Genomic DNA, 16,425 nt, shown 5'->3' on the forward strand with positions numbered 1-16,425 from the left:
TTCATGCTTTCTCTAGTGTGCATAAAGGTGTGCTTCTTCTTTGGGTAGGAATTCTAAACAGCTGTTTGCTGATACCTTCTAAGGACTTCTGCAGTTAAGCAGGTAACTGCTAATTAGGACATGATCTAATCTAGGGTCCACAGTAGCTTAAAAATGTATTTTTATTACAGGTATTTCCCTCAATTTAAAAAATACAAATTGATGTCAGTAACCTTTCTACATTGTAATTTTGGGGAAGATAAGTGCACTTAAGAATTTTTTGGGATAGTTTTTTAATATTGGACAAAACCACAAGCAAGTGCTGGCTGAAGAAATATTCAGGTTACTGCCTCAGTACAATAAATGGAATGCTGAAAAATGAGGGAAGCACTTGCATTTCACAGCATGAACTTTGGGAAGAACTTGCTGTTAACACTTCTGCCTCTAAGATAACTCTTAACATGTTTTATGAAGAAAGCAACACAGTTTCCTGTAACAGGGAGCTATGTTGTCTACTACTTCACCTTGCAAAAGCCACCCTTGTGCAAATTTAGCACATAAACTTCAACAAGTGTTTCACCTAATTTCAGATCGTGAAGTTATACACCACAGCTGATGACTAATTTGTGTTTATCAAGTCTCTGTGAACAGCTTTGAATTCAATAGTTTATTTAATTATAAAAAGCATGAATGTTACATACATTGAATAATTGCATATTTCTCAGAATCAGTACCTATTTAGAAGAATGGTATGTGCAAAGATGAGACAATCATGCTTAGATTTCCCCCAGTAGTTCGGTGCTTTATCATTTGTTCCCACCTTCAGTTCAGTACAATTCCCATAGAAACAATGAGTGAGGGAATATAGATACATACAGCTAGAGTTACTGAAGTGTATGAGGATAGTCTGACAACACCACATAGGTCCTAGAGATTGGCCTAGTATTTAAAGGGCAAAGACTTGACTAGTCAAGGGTTACAGCAAGTAGGCAACAAGCCTAGTTACAATTCCATTCAAATCTATAGCTTGTGAACAACAGAACTGGTGTTAACTTCATCACAGCATTTGAGATGATAGTGATGGGATGTATATGTGCATACATACACACATGAGAAAATATAATGAATATTTGTGATTTTTAAATAAGGCAGATATTTCTTTCAGGCTCTTACATTTTTCCAGATTATTTTCTTATTAATACAGCATATGTTGCCATTTTATTGCTAAAGGAAAGCATACCATCATTGCAAGCAGAACAGTATCAGTACTAGTTTTAGTTAGTCCTGTTGAGTTAATAAAGTTCAGGCCATACATTATTACTATGGAAGAATATTACTGTTACAGAAACAGAAAACAAGGGGATTTCTATTTGAATCACCAAATCATTATCTTGACATGAACATCAGCTGTAGTTAACAGTCTACACTGAAAAGCAGAACAGCACTATTTTGGAGCAGCAGAAAGATAACTAAAATACTATTTTCCCCATCTTTTACTAAGTTATATTAAAAAACTTAAAACCAAAAAAAAATGCAGAAGAGAGGGATGAGGACACAGCAGGCTCCATCTACTGTTCTAAAAATTCTTTCTTCTGTCAGAAAAGATAAAGAATTTCTCAGCTCATCCAACTGAGAACCCTAATGAATGTACACGCCATTAGTTTTGTGTAGCTAGAAAAAGTTACTCGTTAGTTTGACTTACAAGGTGCACTCTCGAAGCTTTTTGTCAGCCTGCTTCAAGGAGATCCATGTGTTTAACATGCTTGATCGCAGTTTGGCCCACACTAAGTGGTTGTTTAACCCAAATATCTGGGCAGCAAACTGAGCAGCTCCTTCAGGTGACAGAGTAGTAGGACAGCCGAGGCCTGCAAAGAAAGGAAAACGTTACCTACACCTACCAAAGCATGTTTTCTAGGCACAAGCAAAACACTGCCTCTAAATAACAACTTAAAACAATGCTTGTTTCAGCACTCAGGAGCTGCATGATCTAGTTTTGAAACTCCTGAAGTGTCCCATGTTTATTACTTCTCTTTGTGGCATTTGAAACCAGAAGCCAGCATAACAAATGACTCTCCTCATTCAGCGGTAACAGCCTTCTAGGCCTTTGTGCTGTCAAACATCCATTCTAGTCACTAACAAAAATCAAAATCCATGCAGGCAATAATGCACTGTTATAAGCCAATTGTAGAAAGGTTTTTCTTTTTTGATCATAGTAAAATGCAGCTCTGTAAGTAGAACAAAAAAAGTTCCCATTCATACTAATTCCAGCTTCAAATTCAGATGTTTAGTAAGGATAAGCAAAGGATTGTATCTTTCAAAGGGTATTTGTATGTAATCTTTGCTCTACTGATTTGATTGCAAAAAGCCCAGAAAAAAAAAAAGAGAACGTGTGCAAGAGATTTCTAAAGACTTTGCTCAGTACTGATCCACTGTTCCAAACAGTGTGTGTGCGCACACACATATAGCTCTACTTGTTCTAGCCTATCAGTACAACAGCACTGGTTGAAGATTGTCTTACCACTGGGTAGTCTGAGAGAAGACCACACATCCTGGGCACCCCAGTCAGCTGAAAGTGGAGGACAGTTGACAACTGGGTAAGCAGTGTTACCCGACATCACTGGCCCCAAACCATTGCTTCTGCCAGCCACTGCAACAAACACAGTTGGGATTCCATCTCCTTGGGAGGGGGAAGAAAAGCAAAGAAGAACATCAGATAAGCCATCCACCTTGTTTCCTCCCACTTGCTTTTGTAGGGGCTTTATCAGAGTATACAGCTCTTCTGCCTGCAGTTAGTTTTGTTGATTCTGCTACATAGCACTAAAGTTTTATCTTGAATTTCTCCTTTGCAAAACTAAGTCAAATCTTGGAGCCTTAAAACCCAGATATTGCCTACTGTAACTGAAGTTAGCATGCCTTACTCTGCCTCTGAGGAAAAGTACCATTATCAGATGACTAAGTGCTGCTTAGCTTTTGAAAAGAACAGCATTTAAAGATACTGGAGACTTAGTTGGCTGTATTCTTGCTCAAATGTTAAGCTATGTTTCTATTCTATAAAGTCTTAACCAATTCACCTTTAAACAAGTGCCTTTTAACTGTAGTCACCATATCTGTACTGTCATTGAGACTTTAACTGCTTCCCCTCATAGCTCATCTGTCAGTTTTTCCTCTGTAGGAAGTATACTACTCCTATAAGCATAAATAGCTAATTCTTCGCTCTTCTCTGGTAGCATATACACCTTTTTAAAGAGATGTCAAGTTTTCTTGGTAGAAATTTAAATCACATTTTTCTCATGGCATCTAAAATTATTAAGTGTATTTTCAATAAACAGGTAGGATGATGGCAGCAACATCTGCCCTGTAAGTAACATATAAAAACACTTAGTTGCTAGAGAAATCATCACTTCCACATTTCAGAAATACACTTCCTGCAGCATCTTGCTACTGATGCTGGTATAAATATTATCAAGGCCTGGGCAAAGCAGTTCAGGTACTGGGTTAAAAGCAGAGTTCAGGCTTTTGAGTAATGGAAGTTGTGTCTGGGCTGTGGGACAATGCATTATTCCATAATTGCTTAGTGCAGCCTATAACCTATCATTATGTAATTAGCAAATGAAGAAGTACATTGTAACAGCTTAGTCATGTTTAACAAAATTTGGAAGAGACACCCACACAACTCCTTAAAATGACAAATAATTTTTGTACATGATATTGTTTCAATCTAACTCTCAATCTAACAATCTGAAACTCAATCTAACTAATTTCTTTGGCATTTACCTTCGTATTCTGCTTTGATCCTCAGAGTTTCATCTGGCCCTTTGTGGGCAGAGGTTACTCTTAACTCACAAGGAATTCCAAAGGTTGCACATGCCTTCTTTATTTTTTCACAGTGACTGAGGTCAGAAGGGGATCCCATCAATACCACAACTCTACCTTGGCTCTTTGTTTTCAGAAGCAGCTATGGAGGAGAAGGGGGTAGGGGCAGAAGAAGGAAAAACAGTAAGCAGGATTCTAGATACATCGTTCATTAGAGGAGAAAAACAATTGACCAACCCAAAACCAAACATGAAAACCCCACATGTACATACCTCCACTCTTTCTGCAACCCATTCAAAGTTTCTCTTAACCATTTGCAGTGCTTCAGGAGTCACTTCTTTCAGGTCTCGATAGGACTGAAAAAAACAAATATGAAAATTGTTGTTGCGCTTTGGGTACAAAAAGCACTCATTTTGCTACCATAATTAAGAATACCCCAGCTGAAATATTGATGCCATTTCTAACAAGGAAGGAGAGACAATAATGGTAGTTACAGAAGAGAGCTTCTAAAGCGAGTCCTTTTTTTTGCATAGAATATGAAGTGGAAAGAGCCAAGTTTTTAATCATATCAAAATAAGGGCTGAAATGGATGCAATTGCTTCTTTTATACATAACATGGAAGATGAAAGCAAGGAGGAACTAATGCACAACTACCTCAGCAAACAACCATCTATGTTATAATTCATAGCCATTTGTTAACATGGAAGGCTTTTAGCCACACCAACTATCAAGGTTTTGCTGACTTCCCAACAGGTAAGCTTAAGAAAACATAGAACTAATTTATTTTTTATTTGGAATTAATTAATTTAAATAATGTAAAGTTGGAACTTGTAGTGACATGACAGCCTGTAGCAGCATTGCACTAGCCAGCCTAGGTTCTGCATGACATTACAGTGTACCTCACTTTAAGTAGATGAACAAAAAGCACAGAGCAATTCACTCAGACATGCCACTACATGATTCGGGTAAACAACTGAATAGTTCTGTTTCCTGATTTAAGTTCAACAATAGAGTAATAACCCTGCTTCCTATTATCTGGGGAAAAAAAGGTACTCCGAAAGCAGGTATTTAAGTGTTTGTTTTACTCTTTTCTTTCTATTTTCCAAATGACTTAGAAGATAAAAAGACTAAACATTACCTGTTTGTCCTTCTGCTGGCTTCTGTCTCCTGATGGCCACAGTCTCCATGAATCATTATCAATAACATCAGCAAGAACGATTTCTTTTGTCAAAATATTAACACCAAATTCAATCTAAAAAGACAACAAGAATCCTATCTTAGGAACTATTCAGTGATATCTTTCCTGTCAGAACTAGGAACGTGAGAAGTCGTACTTGCATACCTTCAGGTCTACCAGAGTGCAGTTTTGGGGCTGCCATGATTTTTCCAGGATCTCAAAAATAGCTTGAGTAGAACGAGCCATAATATCCACTTCTGTCTGGCCAATAGTAAGTCCAGCAAAAGAGAATTTTGCTTCAATTAGCTGCTCTTCAGACCACTGTGGATCATTGTTAGCATCATCCTATTAAGAAAACCAAAACAGGTAAGAACATTAAGTTAAGCTTACTATAATGGAAAAATAACCATTAGAAGATAGTACATTTGGGCTTAAAATAAAAAAGATATTGGCTTGTAACTAGAATTTTGTAATTAGTGCTTAAAAACAGAGAGCAACATTAAACACACTTGTAACACTTTAACATTTTTCAAAACACTTCAAGTTTGGACAGCATTCCGAGAGCAAAAAAAAACAAGAAAACAAAAAAACACAACAACAAACAAACCACAAAACACAAGCACTTTAGGTCATAGTTCACAAGACATAACTCCTCCTGGGATATATCAGAAAGTGTCTCCTTTCTATCCCATTTCGCTTGTCACTCTTTCATGCCCCCATGAGCCAGTATTGCACCGTATGTGCTTTGGACAAAACAGCTCTTGGATGAGAATATGAGAAAGTTTCAAGATAGCGAGTGATACCACCAACCCTAAAAGAAGGTCAATTGCTAGTGCAACCTGCTATTCACCAGCATTTTTAGAAAGATGCTACAGAGTTTTTCTAGCTCTAAGTTTGATTAACACCATAGGAAAGGAAACTTACCTTGAAAAACATCTCAATTTTGGGTGGGTAAAACTTATAGCCTTCTTTGACACCAGGGTTTCTTTTGAGGAAAGAGCCAGTAGCAATTCTTCTGCACACCCATTCGATCGGGATCATTTCACAGTGAGCTGCTATGAATGCTGTGTCACTGTGTTTTCTGACAAAAGCCGTTTTGATTCCTAAATATAAAGATTAGTTCCATTACTACACAAACTCCACAACTGAAACAAGACTCAAAAGCATCTTTAAGTTTAAGCACAAACAAATCTTATTTCTCTCTGGACTTCAGGGATACACTGAACCTCTTCAACGTATTTTAAGCCTAACAAGAGGGCTTCATTTTTGCCTTGCAAAAGGCCTTCACTGCCATTATTTTCCTACAGGTCAGTACTTTGCCAGTTTTATCATGCCATGTTCACCTGTTGTTCAGGTCCTTCTGCTCTGGTCAGAAATCCAATCGTTGCAAATCCTTCCCTCATGATGGTTTGTTTTTTAAAAAAAAGTTAGCAGCAACAGTACCCAAATATACCCTCTGGTGGAAGATCTATGGACTGGAACATCATACAGTGAAGGGCAATTGGAGTTAGCAAAAGACAGCAAAATATAAGGTAATTTTTGCTACTTCATTCACAAAAGAGGATGGGGCAAGGGAAAGAATGACTTATTTTTTTTAATGAAAGGAAGGTCTAACATTTATGTAGGGCACTAGATCATTGTGATTTGTTGGACAACAGACATTTAGACTCAACAATACATATAAATATGAATCTCCTCCAGCATATCTTATATAATTTTAAGATACAAGAACATATTAAACATTGACAGCCAATTGGTGCCAATAGTCATTTTAAGTGTAATACAGCTCTCTTCTCATCTCACTCCTAGGGAAAGACAAATGTCAAACCCAACTGCATCCACCATAAAAAGAGGACAAAGGATCTGCAAACAATCACTTCAAGAAGTAGCTCTATTCCATTCCACTTCCAGCAACCATGGAAGAAGAACCTAAAAACACAGTACTGAAATCACAGAATCACAGAATTTCTAGGTTGGAAGAGACCTCAAGATCATCGAGTCCAACCTCTAACCTAACACTAACAGTCCCCACTGAACCATATCCCTAAGCTCTACATCTAAACGTCTTTTAAAGACTTCCAGGGATGGTGACTCCACCACCTCCCTGGGCAGCCTGTTCCAGTGCCTAACAACCCTTTCAGTAAAGAAGTTCTTCCTAACATCTAACCTAAAACTCCCCTGGCGCAACTTAAGCCCATTCCCCCTCGTCCTGTCACCAATCACATCTTTATAGTTTATTATAAGGCCCTCAAGGACAATGATTAAAAGAAATGAACTGCCTACCAAGTAACTTCTAAATCCAGGCATTAAATCCCCCTCATAGCTTTTTTATTGACTACAGTTTTCAATTACTGCAGATGTGTGCTTTTGAAAGGCTGACATTTGCTCTGCTCTAAGTGGGAGAGAAACTTTAACAGAATCCTTTGTAAATCACTACCTTTGATAAAGTAGGTCAAGAAGAGTTGCGAAAAAAGCAAACAAACTATTTCTACAATAAGGCATGCATGTTATCTGAAATGTATGCCTGTCAAATAATCAAACCAGAGCAGAACCCTACTTCTTTTGTTGCTTTAACCTGCAGCTGCAATTTACTCTGTATACTCTTCCAGAGCACCTGAAGCTACTGAGTGAAAGCTATTTAAGAGTCTTTGAGGCAGCTCCTTAGTATTTTGATTTCATGCTGCATATGTAGAGTATTAAAATTAGTAGCTTAATTATTGGCCTATATATTAATTAATATAGAATTAGGCAAAGCCACGTAATTCATTGCTTCTGAATTAGAACCAGTATCTCTAATCAACTGCAAAAATAAATGGAAAGACCCCATAGACTTCTTTGTACCATATCAACAACAGGCTTCCTGGGAAAGCCAGTGACTGGGGATCATACTGAACAACTTGATCAAGTCTTCTTTCTCCACCAATCCATTCACAAAAGGCCTTCACCTCCACCTGTCCTTGAAGAAATACTTGTATAGAAACAGAGGTAGATACAACTATACAGAAAGCTCCCTTCTCTCCCTCACATTTGAAACACACTGATTTTACTGTTTGACTGAGATCTATCAATTTATAACAGATAATACAGCTTTTAGAGCAACTGCTACTCAGCTGGGGCTTTGTAGCAGAGTGGAGGGTTAAGGGTATGTCCAGACAAACAGGAGAAACTATAGTGGTGGATTAGGTTACTTCACATACTCTCATGGTCTAAACGACCAAGTCACCTACCCAGGTCTGTAGCACTAGAAGGAAAAACGCCGAACTATGAAGTAACAAAAAAGAAAGACAAAACCGAAAGCATCACAGCCTCGAGGCAGGATAAATCAGTATAGAAGCATCAATGGTTTGCAACACCATCTCAATACGCAGGCATTTGTTCTGCCTTCAGAACACTTACCAGCTTCTTGCAGCAGCTGAAACACACAGCTCGTGGTTGTGTTGGAAATGGCAGCCTTCCCCTCCATTCGGTCCTTCCTGGCCGCGTTTCCCGCTGTTATTTGGTCTTTCGACTGCATCAGAACGCATCCCGGGATATCTGGCAGCTCGTACACTTCTTTTGTTTTACCTTCGTTCACTTTTTTGCCAAGTTTCAGCTCTACAGAACAACAGAAAGAAGAATTTGAGATCGAAAGAGCCTTCTTATTCTTCACACCCGAACAGCTCCGTGCCCAGCAGCATCCCCAGGAGGCGCGGGCTAACTTTCCTCAGCCACCTTCCACACGCGGCCGCTGCCTCAGGGGGCGCCGGCGTAAGCGTGGGGGGGCAACTTTTACTACTTTTACTACTTTTTACTTAGTTCTTTCTCTTTAAAACTACTTTTTCACTGCCGGACTCGCGCTCTGAGGGGGAGCTCTCGCGCCTCGCTTCAGGGGCGCGGCGATCAGCGTGCACCCCCCTCCCCCAAATCAAAATAAATAAAATAAAGTAAAATAAAAATATATATTAAAAAAAAGAAGTTTTGTGACGAAAAACTTTTACTTCACTCCCCCAGAGCCCACAGGCGGCTGCGCTACTCCCTCTCTCCCCAAACCACCAACACCACCACCAGCAGCAGCAGCCCCCGGCCGTTACCGGCCCCCTCAGCGCCCCAACGGTTACCTGAGCCGGCGGGGGCCATGGCGATGGCGATGGCGGCGGGAGCGGCGGCGGCAGGCACCTAGGGCACAGGACAGAGCCTTCAGCGCACCCCGCCGGGCCTCGGCGCCGCGGTAAGAAGGGCCGCGAGAAGGGGCGGGCAGGCGGGGGGGGCGGGCAGCGCTAATGGCCGCCACCCCGTGCCTCCTCTTGCTGCCCCCCCCCCCCCCCCCCCTCTTCCCTCAATCCCCAGCCGCCCCCCAGCCCTCCGCCCCCGTTCCCCCCCCCGGCAGCCCCCGAGCCCCCCGGCGGGGCAGGGGGCGGCGTGCGGGGCCGCAGCCCCCCCGCATGTAAATGAGGCAGGCTACCGGCGGCCCCGCGCGGCGCTGTTGGCTGCGTGAGGCAGGCAGGGAGGGAGGAAGAGAGAGAGGAGAGCGGGAGGGGAGCCGCCGCCGCCGCCACACGCCGCTGCCCGGTGCTGGGTGCCCGGTTCCCCGCTGCCACCATGGAGCTGGAGGAGCTGGGCATCCGCGAGGAGTGCGGCGTGTTCGGCTGCATCGCCTCCGGCGTGTGGCCCACCGAGCTGGACGTGCCCCATGTCATCACGCTGGGGCTGGTGGGGCTGCAGCACAGGTAAGGGGGCAGCGGGAGGAGGGGAGAAGGGGGGGGGGGGGGAAATCCCTTCCTTCATCGGCGGCGGCCGGGCACAAGGAGCGGCGTGGCCGGGGCCCGTTCCCGCTCCGAGCCCCGCTGCCGTCCCGCTCTGGCGGCGAGGCCCTGCTGGAGATGCTGCTGCTCATACGCAGCCCCGCCGAGGGCGAGGGGAGGCTGCGCGAACAGAAAAGGGCGCTCAGAGCTCCGCGGGGCTCCCTCCTCGCAGCCACAAGTGGTGCGGGCAGAGAAAGCTCGCCTGCCAGCCGGGAGCTCTGCGGCCCCGTCAACATCCGTGAGCGACTGTGGGGGGCTGTGGAGTTTTGGTTCTGCCCTCGCTTGGCGTTTCGGAGTTGAGCGTACACCCATCGCTATCTCGGCGCCAGCGAGGTCTGGCTGCCTCGTGGGAGCACATGCACGGCCACACGCACGTGGGAGCTTGGGCTCTGCACCCCAAACGCCTGTGCGGGAAGCCTCGCTTCACTTCGCGTTGGTGGAAAGTGGGTGAAAACAGGCACATGCATGAGGCTGGGGAGGTGGGCTGCTCTAGGCACACATGCACCGAAGAAGGGGGGAAAAAAAAAGGGGGGGGGGGTCACTGTATTTTTGAGGTCACAGACATGTGAGGGTTGCTCCGAAGTTGTTCTGGACCAAGAGTATGAAATTGTTTACGTTCAGGTTTTCTGCTTGTTATAGCCAAGTTTTAGGTACTTTCCCTGGCTAAATGGTGCATCCCTACATCACACTCAGGTACTAATGTCTCTTTGGATTGCAGCTGTATCATTTGTAAGCTACATATATTTGCCAGTGTCCGTCAAAATCACTTTTATTGGGAATGATAAAGCTACAAAATCCAAGGAATGAAGCCGGGTAATCAATTAATGGTCTTATTTTAGGTTGAGCCACTTCTCTGTAAAGAGGCTGGAAAAAAATCTGATCCCATTTATGCCTGCACAGTTACACTAGTGAACCTGGATGGAGTTTCTTAGTTGGAAATAAAATGACTGCTGTGTTTTTCATCATTTTGCAGCTTATTGTCTCAACTTTCACTGCAACCTTATTTCATGATTTTCAATACACATTTTTTTCTTTTTTTTTTTTTTTTCTGACGGGCACTTGACAAGTATATTTCCATGAGTTCTTTAGTATCAAATGCCCCCTGAGGAGCCTTATTTGAGACAACTGTAGCCAGTAATGCTAATATTGTGACTACAGTGGAAGCAATTGGCAAGTTCTAAAAAATCACAGAATAAGTACCTAAAGGCATACATACACTACCTCTGATTTTGATTTCTTTAGTAACTCAGTAACTAAAGAAATCTAAGGGATGGTTTCTTAGAAACATAAACCTTATTGCATCTGTAAAATCAAACTTGTTTACTTTCACTGTGAAGTTAAACAGCCCATTCAATTAGGTATACCTTTCAAACACGCAATAAAATTCTATTAAATAGCTGAGATTTAAATGTTCCCATTTCCTTTAATGTTTCTCTCTAACCTCTTTGAATTTTCCCTTAGTGTAGTAAAAGGCGGTGGCATCCCTATCAGGAGGTAATAAAGTAGCACCTGTTCTTGTTGGAACATCTCTTGAAAACCAGGATTAAGTTTTAGCATCAACTGTATCAGTAAATTACACTAAGCACATTCTTTTAAACTGAAAAGGTAAGAAGCATCTCTTTAACAGTATTCCTTTCAAGGTATGTAAATATGGGAGAGAGGTATGGTAGGTAAATAACAATGGATAGTCCCAAGCAGGCCCTGAGTGACCATCAGAAGTTTGGTTGTCCGCTAGAAAATAAAGTCCTTAGACATCCCGTTGAAATTAATAAGGATGTGTAGGTAATGACTACTGGCCTTAGATAGTCATAGTCATGATTCTTCTGTTGCTAATTAGTCCTGTGCAGTAAGTCAAATGTCAGAATTTGGCCCTTAATTCACCTCAGATTTTAGAAATTAGAATATTCAAGCATGGCAGTGCATTGAGCTGCATTCTTGAGATGACTGATCTACACAAAGTGGAGCAAGCTGTTGGGAACACATCATAATTTCTAATCCTTGAAATCCTATCTGTATGCATAAACATAGAGTGCTTGTTACAAGCCACAAAAACACATGGCATGAATTCCTTGTGCTCTGTGTTCTGATACAGGCATTTGCAGCAAAGTAAAAGGCTTTGCTTTTTGTGATAAATGGCCTGAAGAGCTGATAGTTTTTTTACAGCGTTAGAAAGATATTCAGGCGCTTTGGAGAGCTTTACTTCAGTAAGGATGTTTGCAACTGAAAGCTTGAAACTCAGTACACTGCATCAATCAAACAGTATATTTTAGCATGTATTTGAGTGGTTTTGTTTGTATCACTGAAACTATTCTGCATGAAGTCAGGTGTATTTGTAAGCTGGGTTCTGCAGTGGGCCCACAAGCAGACACACCAGGAAAAGCTGACTTAGAATCTCACTTTATTGTCATGCAAGTGACAACTTCTTAAAGCTTTTTCCTTTTTTTTTTTTCCTTTTTTCTTTTTTTAATTAAAAAACAGCTGCTCAGATGTCAAAGCCTAAATTCACACTCCTTTGTAGCAGAAGGCAGAATATGGCTTTTCATTGGCTTTTACTTAATAGTGGTGAACTGTGAATTAAAACAAAAAAAAATGTGTGTATTCCTACTAACAGTCTTTCCATGCACTAAGAACATTGTACCAATTTAACTTAAGGCCATTTGTTAGTGATTTTCATCTGGTTTTGACGCATTTTTATAGTTATGTTAGCAGTGAATTTCATTATGTTTGAAACTTTAAAGCCTTTAAAGCTAAAACCGTTACTCTGGGTTTAACATTAACAAAGTGGGTATTCTAAGTCATTTTACAAACTGTAAGCTGGGGAACAAAATCACTATAAAATCTACTGTCTGCCAAAATAAAGTCAAGGGATATTGGTAAGGAGAGGACTTTCTTGGGGGCGGTGAGGGAGGGAGGAGGAGTACTGCGAGTTACAAATCTATTAAACGTCATTTGAGTCCTTGACCAGGACAAATTTGCAACCTTAATCTTGGAACAAGTGTGACTCTTGTTAACTTTTTGCAAAATTCTTTGGAAAATATTTTTGGCAGTAATGCCATGAACTGAAACCTGCAATTCAGCTTTGTGCTGATTTTTTAATAAGATCTTTAAAAGGCCCTTTCTGTGCAGGTGGAAGTCTGGTTAAGACAGGGATTATTTCTTATTCCAGCTCAGCTGGGTCTATGTATGGGATTGGTGATGAGAAGCAAAGTAAAAGGAAAGGACACTTGGCAGGCATGTTTTTTGATACCTTCCCTGTGACTGTCCACTATTAAAACTCACACAACCATGCCAAATTAACCACCACTGTTGTAAGCTAGGCTTTTTACTTTGCTTTCTATCCAGTAGAATTGCTAGTTGATCCCAATTAGCCACTCTTCTAAATATCTCCAGTCAGCATAGCATATTGAATCGGATTATCTACCTTTTATATACAACCTCTTGGCTGCAAGACAGATTTTATAACGCTTTTTAGTAAGTTATTGGTATGGTGTCTCACCTGAGCAAATTAGACCAAATGGATGGAAATTTTCTGAGGATTATGGATATGCTGCAGGTAATGATCCTTATAATTTGGTGTGTAACCCTTTTCTTTTCATCTTAAGAACCCAGTATGGGTTTAGCAAATCCTCCATCCCCAGATGCAAAAGCAGCAGTTAATGTTTTAACTGTCTAAACGCCAAATGTTGTAATTAATCATACTTGTATATACATTCCCTATGGAATATACTGGGTAAAATGTCCAGCTAATAACTTGAGCCTGTATGGGGTTTTACCAGCACATTTGTGCTGTACATGCTGGTAAAAGATTCTCGAGTACTTTCAGAGACTCTTACTGCATGTAGCTAATAGTAACACTTTATAGTACTGGTATAGTACAGGTAGTACTGGTTTAAGTTTATAGGCTGTTCTGTGCTGCTAGGTGCTGACAGCCCAGTTTAAGTAGACACCACACCGCTCACTACTGCAGGAAGGGAAATGAGTGAGGCATTTGGCTCACTTTCGACTGTGCTGAGCTCTTACATCCGTTACAGCTGTTACAGCTGTTTACGTACTTTCCTGTATGGCGATTTCCTGAAAGTGAAGACAAACCAGACTTACATTCTAACCACATTCCAATCCCTGGAGTATAATGTGTATTTCACAAAATGCAGTCCAGCCTTAGGTCTTATCTCTGGATGTGGAATTACGAATTGGAATAAGATAACATAAGGAGGGGGAAAACCAGCAGATAAGTGGTACTAAAGGGTGTATTTAAAGAGGATGTTTCAGAGATAATAGCTATTAAATTTATTGTGGCCAACAGACTTTAATTCTGTCACATTAACCTAGCTGTGGAGTGGGGATGAGACTTCATTTTTCTTCAAATTGACTTCAGTTAAGTCATCCATGTAGGCATGATACAGCTCTTGAGTTATTTTCACAGGATTGCTTTTTGTTGCTTTGTCTGCCCATCCCTTAAATTTGAGCCTGATGCATGGCATCAGGGTTGTACACAGCACAGGTTGGTTCCTGATGGGTGCTGTAGGCCAAATAAAGTGTCCTGGCTGCTCTTTTTGCCGTGTCTCTCACTCCCTTTTCTTGAACTTTAAAATAAACAAAAAAAAACAGGGGTGTTCTAACTTGTTACTAAGTTAGAACTTAAATAAGTTGTGGATAACCATTTGAGCACGAGTGCTGGTGCCAATGCAACAGACGCCATCTGCAGAAGAGTGGGAGTGTGGAGGGAGTGCTTTTAAGCCAACAGTGATGACTGCATTCCTGGACTCCAGGAATGCAAGTACCTCTCTGCTCAGTGAAGCCCATTCTCCAGGCGTTTGGCCCAAATACATTTCGGGCTACCAGGAAATAAACTAAATGAGGCATTCAGGGGACTTTCCAGGGTAATAGCCCTATCAAAGACGTGTAAAGGGATCCATTCATCTCAGTGAATAAGTGTGCTTCAGAGGTGAATGGACTATAGATCGGGGTGGTGATTTTTCCATTTATCTGCTACACCTCAAAAATTTCAGTATCCTCCTTGGCAAACTGGGGAGAAGACAGAGATATGTCCTTAATCTGAATGGTCCCCTGCTAATAGTGCAGATATTTGTGGAGGAGGGAGAAAAACAAAGGCTTTTTCATAGGATCGCTGCTGTTCCCATCATTACTTGATGTTGGTTTGGATTTTTAAGCTGGATCATTTCCATGATGTAATTTATACTAGATTCTCACGAACAGTTGTATGGAAACAACCTGGTCTGGCTTAACTGCTTAAAAGGAACCATATTGTGGTTCTTTTCAGATTCTCTGAGTCTTACTGTAGTGTTCTCACACATAACAGATAGTGTCAGATGTGTCCCAAGTTGCGTTTAACTTGCCTTTATGCATGCCTAGGCTAAATATTGTGTGACTGTAACACATTTATAGAGCAGAGCCTCAGCACAAGTTCAAGTAAATGTAAAAATACTCTGGAAGGATGAGTTGGCTTAACTAAATGCTGTATTTGAAGGGACTTTTCTTGAGAAATCCTCTATTTTAGTGATACTAGATTTAGCCCATTGTCACCACCCCAGAAGATACTGTCAAAGGCAGCAGACCATAGCTCTAGACAACTGGAATTCTGAATGCAACCTTCATGTTATTTTGTCCCTAAGCAGTAAGTGATGTTGTATCATAGCCACAACTGCAATGAAGAAAGGTTGTCCTGATGCCACTTTGATTTATCTGTCTCAGCTTCCTAAACGTTCAAGTAAAATACTTCTTACAAAGAAGTGTGAGTAGTGTATAAGTATTAGTGCCAAACACTCCCCTACACTTGACTTATCACTATTGGCCAAAAATAAATGTGAATGGTAGAAAAGAAGGGGATAGCTTTCTGTCAAAATAATTTTTAAAAGCATGCTATACTTTCTAGCCACAAAGCAGAATAGAAGTGGAATCTCACACAAAGGGAAGTCCACCTTCTTTGCACATTGTTAGGTAAATCCTGCTCTTTGCTAAGTGCAGGCATGTTTTCTGAGGAAAACAAACAACAACAACAAAAAAGTAGAAAGCCACACGTGCTTTTTTTCTGTCAGTTCTTGCTTCATGCCTACCCTCTAGTGTCGATATGAACAGTTTCCAAATAGAGATTGCATGCACGCTCTGCAGTTGCATGTGTGCTCTGACCTTCTAAGAATTTAGACAGTCCTTTGCCTGAGTACTGCTGTACAGTTTTCACCTGGACAGCAGCATTTAATACAGATGCATATTGAGATTGTTCTAATCAATAAAATAAGTCTTTTTTTCGTATTCTCAGAGAAGATAGAAGATGTTTTTTTGGGGGGTAGTGGGAGCAGGCAGGGGCATTGTAATGAGTGACAGCAAAGCTTTGGAGAGACTGCAATCCTCATGCATCATTCAGAATTTTAAGTGAAGTTTGTCTTTGCAATGCTAACTGCCTTCCTCAAGTTAGCCTTCTTTCTGTGAGGGCAGTCACACTGCAACAAAGCACCTTTGAGCTGCTCCAAGTTAGGGCTAGCACACCTGAGGACTTGCTGGGCTGCTTCAACTCACTAACTGCACAGAAAATCATTTGCCTTTTTTCTTTTTCCTTTTTTTTTTTTTTTTTCATCTGGGTTAGTCTGGTGTCAGACTATCAAAATGAGCTGGTTTGTGGGGGATCCAGCAGGAATAAAGAGATCTTCATGTTGCAAT

At 41.3% G+C, this 16,425-nt stretch overlaps 2 protein-coding genes across 9 annotated transcripts in view; one reads left to right on the forward strand and one right to left on the reverse strand.

Moving 5' to 3' along the window:
* Positions 1 to 631: 631 nt before the first annotated feature.
* Positions 632 to 16,425, reverse strand: part of PAICS (phosphoribosylaminoimidazole carboxylase and phosphoribosylaminoimidazolesuccinocarboxamide synthase) — a 39,490-nt gene continuing 23,696 nt past the window's right edge. For all 8 annotated transcript variants that reach the window (XM_072037598.1, XM_027457045.3, XM_072037597.1 and 5 more), the window contains 9 exons: positions 9,067 to 9,124; positions 8,366 to 8,563; positions 5,894 to 6,072; positions 5,135 to 5,314; positions 4,931 to 5,044; positions 4,065 to 4,148; positions 3,754 to 3,934; positions 2,498 to 2,656; positions 632 to 1,844 (listed from right to left, as the gene is read on the reverse strand). In XM_072037598.1, coding sequence (XP_071893699.1) covers positions 1,678 to 1,844; positions 2,498 to 2,656; positions 3,754 to 3,934; positions 4,065 to 4,148; positions 4,931 to 5,044; positions 5,135 to 5,314; positions 5,894 to 6,072; positions 8,366 to 8,563; positions 9,067 to 9,124 — 1,320 coding nt within the window. In that variant the 3' untranslated portion in view covers positions 632 to 1,677. The remainder of the gene's footprint in view (positions 1,845 to 2,497; positions 2,657 to 3,753; positions 3,935 to 4,064; positions 4,149 to 4,930; positions 5,045 to 5,134; positions 5,315 to 5,893; positions 6,073 to 8,365; positions 8,564 to 9,066; positions 9,125 to 16,425) is intronic.
* PPAT (phosphoribosyl pyrophosphate amidotransferase) overlaps positions 9,394 to 16,425 on the forward strand; it is a 47,175-nt gene continuing 40,143 nt past the window's right edge. Inside the window, exon 1 of the mRNA XM_038178494.2 lies at positions 9,394 to 9,675. Coding sequence (XP_038034422.1) covers positions 9,548 to 9,675 — 128 coding nt within the window. The 5' untranslated portion in view covers positions 9,394 to 9,547. The remainder of the gene's footprint in view (positions 9,676 to 16,425) is intronic.

This window comes from Anas platyrhynchos, chromosome 4 (assembly GCF_047663525.1).
Source record: "Anas platyrhynchos isolate ZD024472 breed Pekin duck chromosome 4, IASCAAS_PekinDuck_T2T, whole genome shotgun sequence".
Lineage (NCBI taxonomy): Eukaryota > Metazoa > Chordata > Aves > Anseriformes > Anatidae > Anas > Anas platyrhynchos.